This window comes from Epargyreus clarus, unplaced genomic scaffold (genome assembly GCF_041222505.1).
Source record: "Epargyreus clarus isolate Ecla_fem2 unplaced genomic scaffold, WU_Ecla_fem_2.2 ptg000031l, whole genome shotgun sequence".
Taxonomy (NCBI): domain Eukaryota; kingdom Metazoa; phylum Arthropoda; class Insecta; order Lepidoptera; family Hesperiidae; genus Epargyreus; species Epargyreus clarus.
Window position 1 is genome coordinate 851,922 of NW_027332236.1, and position 22,771 is coordinate 874,692.

Consider the following 22,771-nt stretch of genomic DNA (forward strand, 5'->3'; position numbering starts at 1 on the left):
CAATACAGAGCGCCTGGCACAAATAAAGTTACTAACGTACAATAATAATTAATAAATTTAATCAATGTTTGCCTATCACCGTTAATAATTTGACAATTATTGCTTGAATTCTCAAATTTTGTAGTTTGGTATGAAAAACTTGGTTTTAAGACAATTACTAAAGGGCGCTAACACTCATGATTCAAAATACTGTTTGATAAATGATAAGTTAAAATTTGGAAACTAACACAATTTTCCCCTTAACACATTCAAAAGCCAACTATTTTTTGATGATGACCGACAAACTTAGCAATTTGGAGAAAAAAAATCGAAAGTCTCATAGTGAACACGAGAAATGGGATTTAGAAATGAACACAAATAAATCAAATGTCAAATAAAAATGGATTATCTATCTCCCTAAAAATACATTTCTTTTATATACAGGAAAACAACATTAAGGGATGTTCATGATGCCTACATTGTCATTGCAGATAAAATGTTACAATGCAAATAACATTTAAAAAGTCAAGAACATTTTCAGCTTCATTAAGCTAAAAATGTGAATGAAAAGTTTCTTGAAAGATGCAACAGTATTCAAAGAGGTAAACTACCTAGTTTATCTCTTTGAATACCTAGTTATTACTTATTAGAAAAAACCTAACTGCTCAAAAGTATAGGCTATACACTCCCACAATTTAAACAAATCCAACGATAGCCTATATGTTACGACATATATATACGACAAGTCATTTGGGGCGCAGAGCATGTTAACACACAAGCAAACGTATGTACGTTTGCTTGTGTGTTAACATGCTCTGTATGTACATACACTCAAAAAGATTACTCTTCGCTGTCGCATAAAAATAAATTAAAATTAAATAGCTGTTCAAAGGTCCATATTCTCGAATCAGAATTGAAAAGTACAGAAGTCACGACCGCCATTTTGATTTGTCATTCCTGCTATCACCATTCACATGAATTTTAATATTTTTTGTAAATAATTACTTAATTCCTTTAAAACTTCATCTTTATGTATCATTTGCTTTTATAATTTTTAAAATAAACTCTATTAAGTGGTCAACTGCTATTAGGTACACTTCAATACAGCAGCCATCTTGATGCACAACAGAGCCCTAATAAAAGTTACAAGGCCAAATAAAACCAAAATTAGAATTTACTAACACTAAAGTTGGTTACAAAGCTCACCTGCACCAAATGTAACCACTTTCCGCCACAAAACAACTTTTAACTAGCTCAAAAGCTCTTAAAAGCAATTAAAGCCGAGAGAACAATCTAGACGCCCCGGAAGCTATCTAGGATTCTATCGGGAGTGAAAAATCAATATCGGACATGCGCCCTGCACATGCTCCTCGAAGTACGACGCAATAAGTTTTTGAATTGCATCGGAATATTATTTAGAGTACTCTAAACTCTCACAAAGAATATTTAATTCATAAGATACTACTAAATGTTCCATTTTACAAACCCAATGGGTAAGGCTTATTTTGCGTAAAATTTTCGAAAATCATAATGACCGCTATTTCGATTCTTCTATCCTTGTCTGTTTTCTACTTCGTAAAATCTCTGTCCCGTTTTAGCGATAGTGGCGCCACCAATATTGTTACGCAACAGGAAGACACTAGCGCCGGCTAGCATCAATTTATAAGACTAGCTGACCCGGCAAAGTTAGTACCGCCTCAAAATCTATTTATCAGATATATTTCATATAAAATATAGCCTATGTTACTCGTGGATAATGTAGCTTTCGAATGGTGAAAGAATTTTTAAAATCGGTCCAGTAGTTTTTCAGCCTATTCAACTATAACAAACAAAGTTCTCCTCTTTATAATATTAGTATAGATCAAAAATAAATTATTCCTTGATTTGAGGAGGGTCTTGGTCCATAAATCATTTTATCCAAACATCTATATTTGCATTGTGAAATATAACAAATATTCAATTATTTTCAGTTCGATAAGTAAATCTTAAAGATCCGTAAGCGATGTTAGATATCTTCATCTCATTCATATTATTTATAACACAATTAGTATTATTTTAGAATTTGCAGATTATCTTACGTTTCTAAACATTTTGGGGTTTTAAATCTAAAATTTTGGGCTTGGTTTCACTGGCGATAGGAGTGACGACATTATGTTTGGGAAGACGGAATCAATATGACTAGGGCTACATTGAGTTAAATCTTAAATTTAATAAATAGAATGACACGCGATTCACAACGACATTAAATTTGTTTTCATCAATTGGCAATTTAGTTCTTTAATTGAAGAGACATTATTATGAACTACCCATGATTCTACAAACTCCCAAAGAATAACTTGGCGACCATGGTAAACCTCACTCAAAATTCTCCAATATTTGCACTTTAATCGAAAAAACCATAATTGGTTTACCAAAAAAAGATACTTTTGTTTCAAGCGAATTCGTCATGACCGAAAAGAAACCATACAAACCATTAAATGGTTCCCGAAAATGATTTACAAACGACATTACAAAAAGTAAAGTCACAGGTAAAGCTCATGCGATCAAGAAATACATTCAACAGGTAATTCTCACCTACTTAACTCGTCGTCATCTTTTCAAACAAATCACCACATGTTTTTCAGCTTTACCAAAAAGACCAACGTCAATTTTAAATAACTTTTCGGTTTATACAAAAGTAACATATCCATTTTAACATTAATATCACACTTCATCCTGTTTTAAATAATTCGTGATAGTAAATAGGAATAGAAAAACAACACTCGCTCTGCTTTTAATCCTTACTTCGCCTTGTATAGAACGCCTGGCGAAAACTAAACTCAATGTTAATGATGATTACTCATGGGCGGCAATTTTTGCCTCGCATAGTTCGAAATTTGATTATCGAATAATTTCTTCGCCCCTTACGTCTATGTTGCCCCTTCAAACCAGAAAACAGCAGCGCTTAACACTGCTGTTTTCTTTAATAACTTCTGGGGGCCTACCATCATCTCTTAAAAACCATCATAGTTCAGAAAAGTTTTATTTCAATATTGCATTAACATTATTTTGTTTCTTACCACGACCTCCTTAAAACATTATTTTCAATGTATGATTGAAATAATATTGTTTTAAGAGATGGTAGTAACCCTCTTGTTATGTTTAATAACAGCAGACTGCTGCTTAACAGCAGATATAGGTGTGGCGCTGGTACCTGCGCTATCGAACTACCGGGTTCTTCCATCTTCAAAATTCATATTCTTCAAATGAAAAGTTTAAGACGACGACGTCCTAACAATCATAATATTTAATAATTAAAACAGAGTAACCAAGGTCATAGTCATCAACGTAATTGTCATCAACGCGGAATAGTTTACAAACATCATAAAAAGTTAAGTGCTTAATAATTGGAAACAGTCACGCGATCTTGAATGATATTCAACAAGTAAGCTACCGTTTTCCGTAGATATAAAGATAGATAGGGGAAAATCTGAACTCGATGCAAAAATGATGACAGATGTGATGGAAGAAATCTAAGTAAGGAGCCGGGCTGAGCTTGGATTAAAAAATAAAAAAAAATGAGAGAAATTTGATTTTTTAAATCCATATATTAATCGAACAGAAAAAAGAAATTAAGACTAACTTTCGAAATCTGATAATTGATGATGATCCAGTCAATAATTGCAACGTCTTTGTCTTTGATAGATGACGTTAGAATTGATACAAAGTGCAAAGGTAACACGGCGGCCATTTTGAACACAACCTAATAAAATTTCTAGTGCATTGATGAAAATAATGAAATAATGGGATATAAAGTAACAAGAATGCATAAAACATAATTAATTATAACACTTTTGTAAAAAAAATATGTCTGTGTCGGTCTTTCACAAACTAGGGTGCGGTCGCCATTAGGGGTTGCAAAGCAAGTCACAAATAAATGTTTCGGAAACGATAGATACTACAATAAAAACACTGTTATAAATTATGCCTTACCTGCCGCAAATGCTATTGGAGCTATCACAAAACTTTACCCGACGGAAAAGCTCTTAAAAGTTCAAAATACCGAGAGAGCAATCTAGACGACCCGAAAGCTATCTAGGATACTGCCTGGATTGGCGAACATCGATTGAGCATGCGCTTTGCACCTGCGCTCTGATGTACCTTGCAATATACCTTTATCAGCATCAACAAGTATTAATCGTAGTTATGTGGTGGCACATAGGTTAACAATATTACCAAACGATAAACGGATTTTTTTTTTAATAATTCCTAACATCTATCATAAAGTCAAATAAATTAAACCAACTAATTAACACCGTTTGACTCGTCTGTCCTGCTCTATCTTGCACTTTGTGTATTTGCTGTCCTGTTTTACCAGGTGTGGCGCCACTGTCGTATAAATCAAAATAGCAGGACACAAGCGCCATCATATTAGGCGTTTCTGATACGTTCCCCTCGCTCTACCTCGTATTTTATGTATTTTGCTATCACGTTTTAGCGAGTGTGGCGCCACTGTCATATACAACCGGAAGGAGACGACATGAGCGCCGGCACACTTTGCAAGAACCATCTTTACCGTTTTGTAACATTTGTCCTACTCTAACTCGTAATTTTTGTATTTGCTATCCCGTTTTAGCGGTGTGGCGCTACTGTCGTATTAAACAAGTACAGGAAGACACAAGCACCGCCATGTTTTGCAATAAATCTTTCCACAGTATCATTTGGATACTTTTGTCCTGCTCTACCTTTTACTTTGTGTATTTGCTATCTCTTTTAGTCGGGTGTGGCGCCACTGTCGCATTAAACAGGAACTAGAAGACACAAGCGCCGGCATGTTTTGGCAATAAATATCTTTCCAGAGTACCATTTTGATACTTTTGTCCTGCTCTACCTTCTAGTCTGTGTATTCGCTATCTCGTTTTAAATGTGTGGCGCCATTATCGTATGAAACTGGAACAGGAAGACACAAGCGCCGGCACACTTTGCAAGAAATATCTTTTCGGAGTACCTTTACTCTACCTCGTATTTCATGTATTTACTATCACGTTCTAGCAGGTGTGCCGCCACTGTCAAATTAACAGGAAGATATAAACGCCGGCATGTATTGCAATAAATATTTTTCAGAGGACCATTTTGCTACTTTTTCCTGCTCTATCGTCTACCTTGTGTATTTGCTATCTCTATTAATCGGGTGTGGCGCCACTGTCGCATTAAACAGGAAGTAGAAGACACAAGCGCCGGCATGTTTTGGCAATAAATATCTTTCCAGAGTACCATTTTGATATTTTTCCTGCTCTATCTTCTACCTTGTCTATTTGCTATCTCGTTTTAACAGATGAGTCGCCACTGTCTGTGTGAAACTAGAACAGGAAGACACAAGCGCCAGCACATTTTGAAATAAATATATTTTCAGAGTAACTTTTTGAGAATTTTGTCCTGCTCTACCTTGTACTTCGTGTATCTTTTAATATGTGACGCTACAGTTTAAAACTGAACAGGAAGACATAAACGCCACCTTACTTGTTCAGATCACAATTTTGATAGGTTGGTCCTGCTCTACCTCTTATTTCATGAACGGAATAGCAAATCCCGTTTTAGCAGGTGTGGCGCCACTGTCATATTAAACCTAAACAGAAAGATTCGAGCGCCATCACATTTTGCATTTCTAACTACCATTATAATTCGTTTGTCCTGCTCTACCTCTTACTTCGTATACTTACTATGCCGATTTAACGGCTGTGACGCCACTGTCGTATTTAAAACCTAAACAGAGAGATAATTCTGATTATTCTACCTCATAACAGCAGTATTAAACGCTGCCGTGTTCGGATTTTAAGGGTGTGGTAAGAGAGACATTATTTGAGTTGTTTTATCTTAGACTTCATGAGTAGCGGTGCATTTGTGGCCGACCTCACTTATTAATCTAATCCTAACTGGGGTTGATTACAGATCCATGGGCAGCAGTAGCGACTTACCATCAAGTGGACTGGCATGCTCGTCTAATACAACTTATATGAAAAATATTATATGAAAGAAATACAAGCGCCATCACATATTGTACTTAACTACCATTACGATTAGTTTGTCCTGTTCTACTACGTATTTCGTGTATAATCTGTCGCATTTTAGCGGGTGTGGCACCACTGGCAACAGGAGATACACTAGCGCCACTATTGTTCTCATATCCAATAAACAAACATAACCAAAATATTCATCACGGAAAATAATGTTTGACTGCCATAATAAAAACTTCCTTATGAAATAAACAGTAGACACGCGATCAACATCAAATAAACCTTCAACAGGTGAGGCTTCATTAACAGTCGTCATCATGATAGGCATTTTTGTAATGGTTTTATTTTTACCAACATCAAAAACGGAAAACTGTGTTCGCGTGCATTTACTTAACAATTATATATTTTTTTTCGAGTTGCTTAACTTTTTATGTCTTTTTTTATTTACATGATTTTTTTTTTAATATTGCAGTAGTAAATGCGTACAGTCCACTTGATGGCAAGTGGTCACAGTCCATAGCTATAACACACTTCATACGGAACGCGGGTTCTACTTTAAGCCGATCACAGATGGGTTGCTACTCCTGAGAGCTAACATAATCGCCTTATATGTAAGGTAGCCGGCATTCATCAAAACGCAATAACTGCTTCACACTATTAACTGTTATGACGATCGTACCACCCAACCACCGCTATCATTAATCCGATGTTAATGTATAATATTATATTTAAAAAATCCCATAAATAAACACTTATATATTACTAACTGACCGGCAAACGTTGTGTTGCCATATACATAAAAAATGTTAAGGGTGAACAACCCCTTTCATGATATGAAAAGATAGTAGCCGATTCTCATACCTACTGAATATGACTATAAAATTTGGTGAAAATCGATAAAGCCATTTCGGAGGAGTACGGTAACTAACATTGTGACACGAGAATTTTACATATAATATATCCTCTATATATTTTCTATAACTTTTTAAAGCGTAATGCTGACATGAACACAATTTTGAATTGAGTATTTTCTAATTCACGTGTATGCGAAATAGTTGATACATTAACCAGAATAGCAAATTGCAGCGAAAATGCCGATTTGTCAAAAACAACAATAAAATAATTGATATTGTGACTTATTTGAGAAAATTTAAACTTTTGCGAAATTGGATGTGGCGGCCATTATATGACGCAACAGGTACGTTCAAATAAATGTACTTATTACGGACGACAACGGCCTAAGAATTTAAATGTGAATGTTGATTAATGTAACTTGTGTATGTAATTAAGACTATGTAAATAAGACATTTTATTGCAATAGATATAAGTCCTACGTAATAAGAATAGATATGTAAGAGTAGGATAGCAATAGAGTGTAAGCATAGAATTGTAAGAGTAAGACAGGCTATGTTAGAAAGGGACGGCAATAGGACGCGGTTGCTGACTGAGCCTGCGCCTGTTGCGGTACCCAAAATAAGTACTTAAGCTCGCCTTTTTGTATGGAAAAGTCACTCTGCGTTTGAACGCCAGACCGAGCAGCCCCGCCTGCTCGCGCTCTAGTGTTTCCTAACCCAGAATTTTCTCTGGCCTTTCGGCCGGTTCTCGCCTACTCGATATTATCGATAGCGGTCCGTGCTTTGTTTATTGCCAATTTATTGGGAATAAACAAAACTCACGTCCCGACGCGTTTGAGTTGGTGGATACCTAACGGTGCCAACGAAACCAGCTAGCGTTGACCCGGTGCGCTTCTCAGACCTCTCGGCCTGAGAGAAACCGGCAGACCCGATCCCACTGCACTTGGGCTATCCCAAGGGTGACGGTAGCAGTTACTTTCCCTTAGGGGTAATTGCATTTCCCTCCCCCTCCCCGTTAGCTCCCTGCCTCGGCAGGGAGGCATCCCAGGTTACCATGGCCTACGTGGTAACAGATAGGTTTTTCGAGGCTCTGTCCTCCCTCTTGAGCAAGGAGCTCAATCGCCCATTTGACTCAGTCAAACTCCGCTCCCTTTGCGAGCCCTTAAAATCCGTAACGGATCCCCTGTCCGTTACTGATTCACCCGCATCCCCTGATGCCACCCCGAGACACGAGATGGACTTCGATGCCATCTCGCTCAAACGCCCCGCCTCCTCCGACGAATCGTCGGAGCACACCCTCATCACCGCCCCCTCCTCCGACGACGACCAGGGTTTCACCCCTGTCAAGTCGAGGAAGACCAAGAAACGACCGGTCAAACGCGTCGCTAAGGCGACAAGTGAGACTTCTTCCGAGGCCTCTATCGAAGCCACCCCAGCCCCAGCGGCCCCCGCTCTGGCCCCCGTGCCAAAAACCTCCACTCTGGCCCCCGTGCCAAAAGCCTCCACCGAGCCCCAGAGCTCAACCCCCGCGGCTAAGCCCGCCAAGCCAGCCACACGCTGCGAACCGGCACTTGCCAAGTGCAAACCGCCCCCACACATTTTCTTCAGAGATAAGTCGAAATGGTCCGACTTCTCTAAAACCCTAGTGGAAAAACAGATCCACTACACCAAGGCACGTAACCTTCGCGACTCTATTCGCGTTTCATGCCCCACCACCGAGGACTTCAGGAGCCTCATTAGGCTCCTAACTCACCTTCAACTCCCGTACCACACGTACGCTTTAGAAGAGGACCGCAAAATCAAAGCGGTCCTTAGGGGTCTCCCCTACGAGCTTCCCACCGACGAAATCCTAACGGATCTAGTCAACCAAGGGTTCCCCGTGGAAGGTGTACACAAGTTGTACAACCGCAACGGGGTCAAATACCCTCTAGCCCTGGCCATTCTAGCCAAGACCCCGTCCTCCAAGGACATTTTCAAGGAGAAGGAGCTCACTATCTGTGGCCTTTCTGAGATCATGGTGGAACCACCTAACAAGCGTGGCTACCCTGCCCAGTGCCACCGCTGCCAGCTTTACGGCCATGCAGCGGCGAACTGCACCGCCCCCCCAAGGTGCGTCAAGTGCCTAGAACCCCACGCCACACGTGAGTGCAAGAGAACTCGTGAAGACGAGTCCCCTCCTGCCTGCGTGCTATGCACCACTTCAGGGCACCCGGCTAACTACCGTGGCTGCCCTAAAGCCCCCCGTCCCGCTCAAAAGAAGGTTGCTAAAAAACAGCCCTCGAAAGCAGGCCCACCTCCGGTCAATTCGACCAATTTCCCGCGGCTAGGGGCCTCCAAAACCCCAACCGCTCCCATGAGTTGGAGGAAAGTCGCACCCGCGACCGCCCCACCAACCCCGGCCCCTAAGGCCACTCCCACTCCCCGTCCCACCCAAGACGCATCGGTAAGGGAACATATCATGTTCCTTAAGGACTGCGTTAAGGGCGTGAACCTCGACGAGATCATACTCGTCTCGCAAAAGATGCGTAACGCCAGCCAGGCGGAGCGCATCGCAATCTACTCTGAACATCTAGCGTTGTTCAAGTCCATTCAATGAGTAACGTTCATACTCAACCCCTCCATCCCGGTCGTCAAAAACCTAAAGGCGTCTCGCTTATCTCCTTCAATGCACGAGGTCTTAAGCCTTGCATTCCCGAACTCAAAGAGTTCGTCCGCAACAGGGATATCGACCTGTTGCTTGTTCAGGAAACTTTCCTCAAGCCCTCCCTTAAAGGCGTAAGTCTCCCCTCTTACGCGCTTGTACGTAATGACAGAGCCGACGACCGTCGTGGCGGAGGCACTGCCATCTACTACAAGAGATCCTTCCATTGCACCCCTCTGGAAACACCCAAGCTCACCAATATGGAAGCCACCATATGCAAATTAGGCATGACAGGACACCCGTCCCTGATCATAGCCTCAATTTACCTCCCCGCCAATAAAGCCCCTCTCCAAAGCGACTTGGAGGCCCTCCTCTCGCTCGGAGACTCTGTCGTACTATTTGGAGATTTCAATTGCAAACATACCGTTTGGAACAGTCGTCTGACTAACACCAACGGTAAGAAACTCTTAACCATTTCCCGCGCACTGGACTTTGATATCTTCTCTCCAACAGCGCCAACCCACTACCCCGATCGGGAAGACCAAGAACCCGACGTGCTGGATTTCGCCCTCCTTAAAGGCGTCGCGCTCAATACAAGAGCGATCGAAACACTGGACGATCTGGGCTCAGACCATCGTCCAGTCTCTCTACAGTTAGGTCCCTATGATCCAACTCCCCATACCTCCTCGAAAACCTTCACTAATTGGGAAGGGTACGAGAAATCTCTCACCTCGGCCATAGAGGCCCCCGATTCACCGTATACTATTCCCCCAGACTACCTTGTTAGCTCGGAGAAAATAGACAGTACGGTGAACTCATTCACCCAGCTAGTTCAGACTTCGCTTCATGACAACGCGAAGGTGGTAGAGGTCCCGAACCGCAAACTACCTCGCGAGGTCAGGAAGCTAATTCAAACTAAAAACGCAGCCCTCAGATGGGCCGCCAAGTATCCCACCCCTGTCCTTAGGAGGCGCGCTAACGCCCTCCAAAGGAAAGTCAGATCCCGGCTAGCCGAACTGAGGGACTCCAACTGGAACTCTCTCATGGAGGATATCCAACCTTCTCATAAGGCATTCTACAAAATCGCTAGACGATTTCGTACCGAAGCCTTCTCAAGCACTCCCCCTCTCACGCGTCCCGACGGCAGCATAGCCTTCGAAGACGCTGAGAAGGCCGAATGCTTCGCAGATAGCATCGCTGCGCAGTGCTCCCCCAGCACTCAACCGTGCGACCCTATCCACATTCACAAGGTGGAGGAGGAGGTCCTTAAAAAGATCTCTCTCCCTGTCACCTCTGCTCCCATTAAAATCACTACAGACGAGGTCCGGACCGTCATCCGCGGTTTGAAACCTCGTAAAGCCCCAGGTCCGGATGGTATCTCCAACCTGGCGCTCAAACACTTCCCCGAGCAGGCACTGACCCTTCTGGTCATTATCTTCAATGCCTGCCTCGATCTCAGCTTCTTTCCAACAGCCTGGAAGACAGCAACAGTTATCGGTATTCCCAAGCCTGGGAAACCGAAACATATTCCCTCCAACCACCGCCCCATTAGCCTCCTCAATGCAATGGGCAAGATTTTCGAACGGGTGATCCTCGTTCACATAAGAGGGCACCTCTTCCCAATAGATGCTCCCCCACTCATCATTCCTCACCAATTTGGCTTTCGCCTCCAGCACTCGTGCCCCCAACAAGTCCACCGCATTGTCGAGTACATCACAAGCGGGTTTTATCCAAGACGTAACAAGACACTAGCAGTCTTCTTCGACGTCGCCAAGGCTTTTGACAAAGTCTGGCATGGAGGACTGGTATACAAGCTATACCATTCTGGTCTTCCTGATCGCCTAGTCCGCATCGTGGCTTCCTACCTTCAGGACAGAACCTTCCGCTACAGGCACGAAGGTATCCTCTCTCCCCCACGCCCCGTAACAGCCGGAGTCCCTCAAGGCTCAGTGCTCGCTCCTACATTATTCATATCGTACTCCAACGATATTCCTATCCCCAAAAATGGGGTGCAGCTCTCACTCTTCGCCGATGACACCGCCCTTTACATCCAAGGGCAAAAGGAGTCATCTGTCCTCGCCAAACTCCAACGCTCGGTCAACGAGTTAGGAGATTGGTTTAGGAAATGGCGCATCGAAGTCAATGCGGAGAAAAGCTCCGCAATGCGCTTCGACCACAAACGCAGGCGCTTAAACAACCTGCCCTCCGTCAAATTACTTGGGGCCCCCATTCCATGGAGGCCCACAGTAAAATACCTAGGAGTTACCCTTGACCCGGGCCTTACCTTTAGACCCCACGTCTCTAAGGTCACCCATACCGCCCGCTCTTACATGAGCCGCCTCAACGCCATGATTGGCAGACACAGCAAGTTGTCAGCCAGGAATAAGCGAACGCTGTATAAGGTTTGCATTCGACCGGTGTTAACATACGCCTCCCCAGTCTTCGCTCACGCGAATCCCACCATCCTAGACAAACTCCAGGTCATACAAAATCTCTTTTGTCGTCGGGCACTTAATGCCCCCTGGTATGTCAGAAACGCTGACCTCCACCGCGACCTGGAGCTCGCTCCAATACAACAAGTCCTCAGACAATTCTCTGAAGCGTTCTTTGACCGCTCAGAAAACCATTCCAATCCCTTAATCAAGGGTGCAGCGGACTATGCTGCCCCTCTTCCTACCCGTTACAATTGCCGTCGGCCAAGAAACATCTTGACCGACGCTCCTAACAAAATCTCCACCGATGTGGAGAATCTTCTGGCCGCCCACAGGGGCGTTCAACTCTCCATAGAGAATCGTCTTCCCGACGATTCTAATCTTATTCATGATACGTTGACACCTTCAGTGTCATCTATCCAGCGGTAGCTCTCTAGGGAGCGCCGCTAGCGCCTCTCGCTCCGCAAACGAGAGGTCGCTATCCGATGTCGGCTGTACGGTCCCCTTGGACGAATGCCTTAAAGGAGTTTTTAGTGGGATGGTCCTCCCTTCAGGAGGACCTTTCAGTCAGCCCCACACGACGCAGGCACCGGCCGTCGCGGCCTGTAAGTGCTTGGACGCATTTTTTGCTCCTCCCTCTCCGTAGAGGGTCAGCCCTTTTTCCACCTACATCTGGGCGCCAAAAAAAAAAAAAAAAAAATATGGAAAAGTGTGTACGCCTCGGAATAAAAACAAGAAGAAAAGAACTGAAGATTCAAGTTGGAGTTTTATTTGAAAACCCATAATCTACATTGGTCCTTCGAGAAGCCGGATTTAAAGAAGACTCAAGATGAATACGCCGATCGCAATGAACACAAGGGGTCGTGTTCGCTCCGAATCGGGGTACAGCGAGTCAGAAGCAGCCCCGGGCGCTAAGGGTGCGCCAGGGCCATCGCTACACCGAATTTATGAAGATTCTCCGCAGTCGCCGTCGACGGTCGCAGGAAATTCCCAAGAAAAAAGGATGGAGCACTCTCCGCCAGAAGGGGCGAGAGAAACAGCACCAGCGACGTCAACGCGGACGTCCGTCATGGGGCCACCTGCACGACCAGCTAGCACGCCACCAAGGCGTGAAACTTCATCGCCGGTGCGGAGACCTACATCGCCGGTGCGGAGACCTACGTCGCCGGCACACACCGCTCGCAGTAACACTTCAAAGCGAAGCATCGACGCACGTATGAAGATGGCACAATACGAAGCGGAGAAAGAACTCGCGGCTATAGAAGAGAAGCGGCTACTTATGAAAGAAAAGCTAATCAAATCGAGATTAGCCGCCGAAATGACTGCAATCGAAGCCGAATCTGAATATGCGGCGAGCTCATGCAACGAAAGGGTACAAGACTGGGTGGATAGAAGCATGGAACAACCAACGGCGACGAAATACAGGGAAGAACCGGAAGAGGTTCGCCCTCCCGTTAGTAAGCAACGGGGGGAGAACGCGAAATTCCAAGGCATTCAACGGCTAGCCGACACCTTAGAAAAACTAGTCGCCTCAAGACCGTTGCCTCGCCAAACAGCGGAACTACCTATATTCACGGGAGCCGTCGCCGAGTGGCTACCGTATAAGGCCGCCATGGAAGATTCTACAAGACTCTTTAAGTTCTCTCCAACGGAAAATCTCCTTCGACTGCGAAACATCCTGCGAGGGGAAGCGAGAGAAACCGTGCTGTCACAGCTATTCACCGCATCTAACCCAGATATCATCATGCGCACATTAGAGATGAAATATGGAAGACCGGAATTCATAATAGATCGGGCCATGGAAGAGCTCAAAAAGATCCCGAAATTAGGGAGCGCGAGCACCGATCTGTATGAGTTCGCGGTGAAGATTCAAAATATTGTCTATACGATAAAAAGTATAGATAGAAGAGGCTACCTACGAAACCCGCTACTCGTTCGAGACGTAATGGACAAACTGAGTCCTCATCTCATAAGCAAATGGGCGGAGTACGCAGCCAATAACGAAGCACGCATCATGGAAGATAATGAAATGATAGTACTCTCCGAGTTTTTAATGGCCGAAGCGGACCTTATGATAAGGTACACCCACACAACGAAGCGAAGCGTTCCGGTACCCGTCAGAAGAGAAGTAGCACCAAAGCGGGTTGCTACCAAGGGCGTATACACTGCGGGGGAAAGTCAACCGGAAGAAAGAAAATGCTTCATGTGTCCAACTGGGGGACACTACACTACTGAGTGCGATAAACTCAAAGCACTCGACGTCAGCGAGCGATGGAAGTGGGCAAAGGACAACAAGATGTGCTTCAAATGCATGAAAAGGAAGCACAGCAGGTTCACATGCAAAGCCAAGGCCTGCGGAGTCCACGGATGTACCTACCAACATCACGCGCTACTACATAAAGAAAAAGTAACGGAGTCTACGACTACAGTGAGCACTCCGGACGACGGCAGGGAAGACGAAGCAGCCGCGCTAGTAATGAGCGTCACGACAAGGAGGTCGCCTATTACATCAGTACTGCTCAAAACCTGCGAGGTGAAACTCAGCGGTCCACGGGGGGAGGTAAATACGTACGCCCTCCTAGACGAAGGGTCTACTGTGACGCTAATAGACGAAGAATTAGCGAAGCAACTCACTAACGGCGGACCGAATCGACCTCTGAACATAAGGGGTATTAACGATCAGAGAAGGATCGACAGCGAAGCGGTCAAGGTTCGTGTCAAAGGGGTACACGAACAAGAAGCCTACTTAGTGACAGCCCGCACAGTAAAAGGACTACAGCTACATCACCAACGCGTACCGCACAACTTAGAACGGTACAAGCACCTGCGAGTTGTACAAGATAGCATCAGTAAGGGAGAAGCTCGACCTCGCATATTGATAGGTGCCGACAACTGGCATCTAATAATATCGCGACAGCTGCGCGCCGGCAAGAGAAATGAACCCGCCGCGTCGAGAACGAAGTTGGGATGGGTACTGCACGGGTCGGTACCCAGGAAATCGATTTATCAAGACCAGGCGGCCGTACTTCACATCTGCGCGAGCGACGTCCAACTACAGAAGCTCGTCGAGTCACATTTCGACGTGGACTCGCTTGGCGTATCGACTAAAGAAAAAATTAATAAGCATGAGAAGAGAGCCAACGACATTTTCGAAGCGACCGCCACAAGAAAGGACGGCCACTTCGAAGTGGGTCTGCCCTGGAAGATAGATAACCCCACGTTCCCAGATAGCTACGAGTCTGCCCTTAAGAGACTACACACGCTCGAGAAGAGGATGACTAAGGAGCCGGCGTTTAAAAAGGAATACGCGGCTCAGATCGCTAACCTTATACAAAAGGGTTACGCGGTGCAATGCGACGGCAGCGAAAGGGATAGCAACGTAAAATGGTTCCTGCCGCACTTCGCCGTCACCAATCACAACAAGCCGGGAAAAGTTAGAATGGTCTTCGACGCGGCGGCTAAGGTGAAGGGAGTCTGTCTCAATGACTTCCTACTAGAAGGACCCGACCTACTAGCTTCACTCACAAGAATATTGTTCGGGTTCAGAGAAAAGAGAATCGCCGTCACAGCGGACATCGAAGAAATGTTCCTTAGGGTTAAAATCAGACCCGAGGACCAACCGGCACAGATGTTTTTATGGAGGGACAAGCCTACGGACCCTCCGAGAAGATTTAAAATGGTCTCCATGATATTCGGAGCCAACAGTTCGCCATACCTCGCTCACAGCGTAAGAAACCGCAACGCCGTCGACTATGAAAGTAAATACCCAGAGGCGGCCACGGCGGTCAAGGAGCGACACTACATGGACGATTACCTAGACAGTTTCCCATCTGAAGAGGAGGCTATTAAAATGGTGAACGAAGTTACCTACATCCATCAACAAGCGGACTTCAACTTAAGAAGATGGAACTCAAATAGCAAGAGAGTTTTAGCTAGCATACCCGAAGATAAGAAGTCTGAAAGCGCGAATGTAAAGTTAGCAGCACACCAGAAGGAAAAGACATTGGGGCTGCGCTGGGACCCGAGCTCCGACACCCTCACCTTCAACACTGACATCAAGAGGGTTCCCGATGAGGTCAGACTGCGGTTGAGAGCACCGACTAAACGCGAAACCCTAAGCGCGGTTATGTCGGTGTACGACCCACTGGGGCTTATCAGTCAATATACGATCGTCGGCAAGATGATATTACAACGCTTGTGGCTCAAGAAGGTTGATTGGGACCAGGAATTGCCATCTGAAGACGCTAACCTATTCGACGAGTGGATAAGGCGACTCCCAGATGTCTCAGCACTAGCAATACCGCGGTGCTATAGCTACAACGAAACGCCGGAAACTCACATCGAGTTACACGTGTTTGTCGACGCAAGCGAGCAAGCCTACGCTACGGTGGCCTACTGGAGGATCGCACACGGCGATCACATAGAAACAATACAAGTAATGGCCAAGGCGAAGGTGGCTCCACTGAAGTTACTAACCATTCCGAGACTGGAGCTCCAAGCTGCGTTAATCGGGGCACGAATGGCTAACACTATAGTCAGGGAGCACAGCTGTTGGAAACCCAAACGAGTCATATACTGGAGTGACTCCCGCACCGTCCTTCAGTGGATAAGAAACGAGACGAAAAAATACACGCCGTTCGTCTCACATCGCCTAGCTGAGATCGCCGAGCTCACACATACAGAGGATTGGCGATGGGTGCCTACAACACTCAACGTAGCCGACGATGCGACCAGGCTTCAAACCGACGGGATCGACAGCCGGGACCGGTGGTTCACGGGACCGCAATTCCTACGAGCCACAGAAGAGCACTGGCCTACGGAGAACGGGGAAGGTGAAGAGACCGGGGAGACGTGTTACACCGTCTCAGAAGAGGACTCGGACCGCAACGACTCATTACCCGACATTAGAAGGTTCTCCAGTTACCTGAAGCTTATAAGGGCGACGACACTTACTCAGCTATTCGTCGAGAAGCTTCGATCTAGAGACAAGACTCTACACTTAGAAGTGTCACACTTAGAAGCGGCCGAACGACGGTGGTTTCAACGCGCGCAGCGGGACTCCTTCAGCGAAGACTTAGCGCGGTTAAGTCACAACCAGCCGCTACAACGACACAGCAAATTTAAAAGGCTCGACGCAGTATTGAACGACGGGCTAATAACCGCAAGAGGCCGTATAGGTGCGCTCTATTCTACAACGCACTCTAATGAGCCGGTAATACTCGACGGGCAGCATCCCTTTACTCACCTGCTTGTCGAGCATTATCATCGCCGGGCGGGACACGCGAATAACGAACGAGTCGTCAACGAGCTCCGTCAACGATTCATCATACTGCGCTTGAGGCCTACAGTCAAGAAAGTAGCACGAGCGTGTCAATACTGTCGCGTGTACAAGGCGACTCCGACGACACCACCGAAAGGAGACCTACCTAAAGTGAGGTTGGACTCGGGGCACCGCGCCTTCACCTATTGTGGCGTGGACTATTTCGGGCCCCTAACGGTGACTATCGGACGAAGACACGAAAAGAGGTGGTGTGCACTATTTACCTGTCTCACCACAAGGGCCATTCATTTAGAGATCGTCCAGTCGCTCTCTACGGACTCAGCTGTTATGGCGCTGCGAAGGATGGCCGCCAGAAGGGGTTGGCCGCGCGTCATATACTCCGACAACGCCACTAACTTTAGAGGGGCCGACGTCGAACTGAGAAATACATACGGAGCATGGATCGCAGCACTACGGGACTACGGTCTGCAGTACAACACCGACTGGCGTTTCATACCGCCGGGGGCGCCACACATGGGAGGAGCCTGGGAGCGCTTAGTGCGTTCAGTAAAAACCGCACTAAGCACCACGCTCAAAGAAAAGTCGCCAAAGGAAGAGGTACTGCAGACGTTAATCACCGAGGCCGAGTACAGCGTGAACGCGCGACCGCTCACGCACGTCTCCGTGGACCCCGAGGACGAGGAAGCACTAACGCCGAATCACTTCCTCATCGGCTCATCGACGGGGCTACCGCGGACGGGGCCATGCACCGAGGCGGACCGCAGCACGTGGAGAAGGGCGCAGGCACTGGCGGACCAGTTCTGGCAGCGATGGCTGCGAGAGTACCTGCCTACGCTCATTCCGCGGGGGCCGTCCAACGCACAGGCGTCACAACTGCGGGAAGGCGATCTCGTAATTGTGGTCGACTACGCCTTACCCCGCAATACCTGGCCGAGAGGAGTCGTCGAGCGAGTTCACCCGGGACCTGATGGCATCGTCCGGTCTGCAGACGTCCGCACAAAGGGAGGTGTGTTCCAGAGGCCAGCGACGAAGCTTGCCGTCCTTCAGATGGAGGAGGCTTCGAAGAATCTACGCCGGGGGGAGAATATTACGGACGACAACGGCCTAAGAATTTAAATGTGAATGTTGATTAATGTAACTTGTGTATGTAATTAAGACTATGTAAATAAGACATTTTATTGCAATAGATATAAGTCCTACGTAATAAGAATAGATATGTAAGAGTAGGATAGCAATAGAGTGTAAGCATAGAATTGTAAGAGTAAGACAGGCTATGTTAGAAAGGGACGGCAATAGGACGCGGTTGCTGACTGAGCCTGCGCCTGTTGCGGTACCCAAAATAAGTACTTAAGCTCGCCTTTTTGTATGGAAAAGTGTGTACGCCTCGGAATAAAAACAAGAAGAAAAGAACTGAAGATTCAAGTTGGAGTTTTATTTGAAAACCCATAATCTACAGTACTCGTAAAAAGCGATTAAAATGAAACGAACTTAAAAATATATTTAAATCCTTACCCGCTCCAAAGGCAAGCTATTCACGAATCACAGAAGCCTTAGTCGGCTTAAAAGCTTTTAAAAGCGATAAATAATGAGAGAACAATCTAGACGCCCCGAAAACTGTCTAGGATGCTAACTGAATCAGGATTCATATTGAGCATGCGCGTTGCACATGCGCCCGTCGATGGTCTTTGTGATAGAATTAGCGGCTTATCAATAATCAATCTATCCTATTTTTATCCTTCAAAGATCGAATAATGTTTAGTATCGCCCGTTACTAATAATAATTTTGTGCAATTCCTACCAATCAACCCATTACTGTCCCACTGCTGGCACTCATAATGAGAAGGATTAGGCCATAGTCCACCGCGCTGGCCAAGTGCGTATTGATAGACTTCACATATCTTTGAGATTTTTTTTTTATAAATCTCTCCGGTATGCAGATTTCCTCACGATGTTTTCCTTCACCGTTTAGCAAGTGATATTTAATTTTTAATACGCACATAACTTTGAACCTCGGACCCCTTGATCGAGTGACCGAGTTTCTTAACCACTACGCTATCGCAGAAGGTTCTACCACACTCAAAGTCTATTAAAATGGAACCATAACCTACCAACGCTACAAACCTAATACCTTTTTTTTTCTCGAGGGGGAAACCTTTTAAAGGTACCCAGTGCCGTGGGTGCGACACGGATTTGAGACACATGGGATTTTACAGCACTATAACCCCCCCGGTGGCCGTCCTCAGCGCTGCTAAGAGGACTCCGAGATCTCCAAAGGCAACCGGAGTCCTACCGGAGTCCGGACGAATATACCTACTACCTATCTATCCACCAACCTACCTTTTGTACTTCTTATAAGGGTAATTCAAAAACAAACGCGCCGTTTATTAAGCATTTATATATAATTTAGAATAGTTATATGTTTACTGCGAAAACGCATACATTAAAAGTAGTTGATTTGAATTTAAATGTCTGTTTCGTAGAATTAGCATCATCTTTATATTATACCTACTTCTTCAATCAAGACTGATTGAGCTGGAAGCAAATTTGCAACATTATTTACTTAACTACTTGTAGTAAGTAATTGTTATAAGAACAAAAAACCAGATTGCTTAAAAATGGCAAATTAAACAACAAAACACGGCAACGCTTGACACGATTGTTATTAGAAAGACAGGAATAAGAGTGTTGGCGGTGCCTCCGCAAGCACGTCATGAAGACCAAAGTTTTTTTTTATAATATAGGAGTAGCAGACGAGCATGCAGTCCACCTGATGGTAAGCGGCCACTGCCGCCCATGGACATCTGTAATCAACCCCAGATAGGATTAGATATTCCTACCTGAGGTCGGCCACTGATGCGCCGCACCCCTGAGGACTAAGCTGGAACACCTTGAAAAAGTATGTCTCCCTTACCACACCCTTCAAAACGGAAAACACCAGAGCCTAACACTGCTGTTATTAGGCAGAAATAGGTGTGGTGGTGGTGCCGCCGGAGTCGAACCACAAAGGGTTCTACCACCTTCAAAACCCACTTCAGACCCATATCTCCTCACACTGAGGTATCCTGGAGCCTACTCCACAACGCTATATTGATGGATAGTAGCCAACCTTGTCATCAACTCCAGATAATATAAGAATACCAACTGAAGTCAGCCACGGATACTCTACCCCTAAGGACTAAGCTGGAACCAGGGGCGGCTTAACCTATAGTGCAGGGTATGCAATGCACACGGGCACCGCCGCCTCAGGGGGCGCCGCGGCGCTCCCTGAGACAGCTAAGAGCATCGTCTCGAACCATCATGAAAAGAAAGACCGTAACTAATATCATACTGTAAGCTATACTTACTTATAAAATAGCTTGTTGCATTATGAAAAACCGACGGCAAAGTCTAGGCCTAGGGGGCACCAGGGTTTCATTGCACACAGGCGTTACACGAGCTAGAGCCGCCCCTGGTTGGAACTCCTCGAAAAAATATATCTGTCTCCGACGATTTAATGTTGCTTATGTATGATAACGGGTCCAAAAGCTTAACGCGTTGCAAAGCACGGAATTGCAATGATGACCACTAGAAGTCACCCATACAACTTTTGGCTGCTACTGCACAACTGCTGGCTCAAGATATTCTTTACAGCTCAGGTACAGAGATCGACCTGATATCCTGGTGTCATATTATTTTTTTATAAAACTCCTGATACCCATAACACAAGTTAAATCTTACAATGGGTACCAGTTCACTATACTTATGTTATTTTAGTATTAATGTCATCATTATCTATATACTGCACTATCTGCTTACTGTAATACATAAGTCTGTATGTACAATTTTATTGGACAATAAACTATTATAATTATTATTACGTTTGACTTCGTTGGACGTGCAATACCGGTTGAAAATTATACAAGCCGTGGGCTTGGAGAATGTTTATGTTAACTTTATTTATCACGAGCTTTTGCCCGCGGCTTCGCTCGCGTTACGAAGTAATATTTTCATCCCCTATTTTATCCCCTTGGGGGTAGAATTGATCAAAATCCTTTCTTAGCGAATGCCTACGTCATAACATCTACCTGCATGCCAAATTTCAGCCCGATCCGTCCAGTGGCTTGGGCTGTGCGTTGATAGATCACTATGTCAGTCAGTCACCTTTGAGTTATATATATTTAGATTATTAAACATATTCAGTTTGTTTTGTTTACGCTTTTATTTAAATAAAAGTGCCATCACTACTCTTTCAGAAATAAATGAGACGAGGAGACAATCATTTTGACAATTGAATATAACTTTCAAATTTTAAAAATGACTATGGTTTAAGCCTATTGATAAATGATTTATTCAAATAATAATTTCTTCATACTATATATTATTAATTTTCAATCTTTGTTAGGTTAGATAGATAGATTTTAATCCAAGATTGGTTATTAACAACGGGCAGTATAGCATAAACAAATGAATCAACAGGTAAAGTCATGAAACAAGAAGTATAATAATTATCACTTAAAACATATCAATAAACTAGTCATGGAAGTGGATATGACGGCAGCCATTTTGTTCCCGTAGGAAATGTATGATCCCGAAAAAACGTCACATAAAACGGGTTATTCTTATGCTTAATTAGCAAATTTTATTACGACAAACATAAAGGTTTATTTAAACCTTAATTATTATATTATCCTAGAACATTATGTTATTATCTTCATTATGTCCATTATAATTAACCCAACGCAATTTATTATAGAGGTTCAGACTTACAAGCAACAAAAAATCAATTACAATCAAATAATAAAAGACAAATGTGTAATTAATATCTTACCTGCCGCCATGAGAACTTCCTCGACCACAGCAACCACTAGAAAAGCTTCAGAGAGCTTCAGAAAGCTTTAAAAAGCAATTAATCACGAGAGATGAAATCTAGGCAGACGAAGGCCTAGACATCAACCGACTAACAAATCAATATCGGGCATGCGCAAAGCAACCCTCGGTATGTTTTGACAATGTTGGTTGCAAATTAGGTTATAATTTTACCATCATGTGGATAAGAGCATAAGAGTGCAATTTGTTTGATCTGTGAAAAGTAATAAATTGTTGCTTGTAGTGTTCGAGGGTTTCGGACTAGGGGTTGTTCACACATACATTCACACAGTGTCACATATACAGAATACGCAGATGAGACTCGCCAGGTGAACAGTAGCTAATAATATTTGCTTTTGCGTTCGACTTTGTCTGCGTAAACCATAGATTAGTAAAGATACTTCGCCGCCTTGAAATTGAATGAAGCCACAAATGGCTTATTTTAGTAAGTTCTTTTTTTGAATCCTTGACAAATAAAATAATTTTTAGAGAAAATTTACGAATAAATAACTAATTTACGTAATAATTACGTAATTTACGTAATAAATAAACAATTATTTCAAATATTTTAGGGACATTTTAGCACGGAGACGTGGCAAAACTTATTTACGTACATTTTCTTGTTAGGCGTGAGTAATCTTTACTAATCTATGGCGTAAACTAAATATTTTTTTAAATTCGTTGCTAAAGTTACAGAGGGATACGGAAATTTTGATTGGTCTTTTTAATGATAACGTATTCCATAT

General features: G+C 44.4%; 1 protein-coding gene across 3 annotated transcripts in view; it reads right to left on the minus strand.

Moving 5' to 3' along the window:
• Positions 1-22,148, minus strand: part of LOC140754837 (uncharacterized) — a 29,726-nt gene extending 7,578 nt beyond the window's left edge. Inside the window, exon 1 of one of the 3 annotated variants that reach the window (XM_073089966.1) lies at positions 21,988-22,148. In XM_073089966.1, the coding sequence (XP_072946067.1) occupies positions 21,988-21,997 (10 nt within the window). In that variant the 5' untranslated portion in view covers positions 21,998-22,148. Of the gene's footprint in view, positions 1-3,951; positions 4,093-18,692; positions 18,778-21,987 lie in introns of those variants that run through there. The other 2 variants (XM_073089973.1, XM_073089969.1) reach the window with 2 other exon arrangements.
• Between the last annotated feature and the right edge of the window lie 623 nt (positions 22,149-22,771).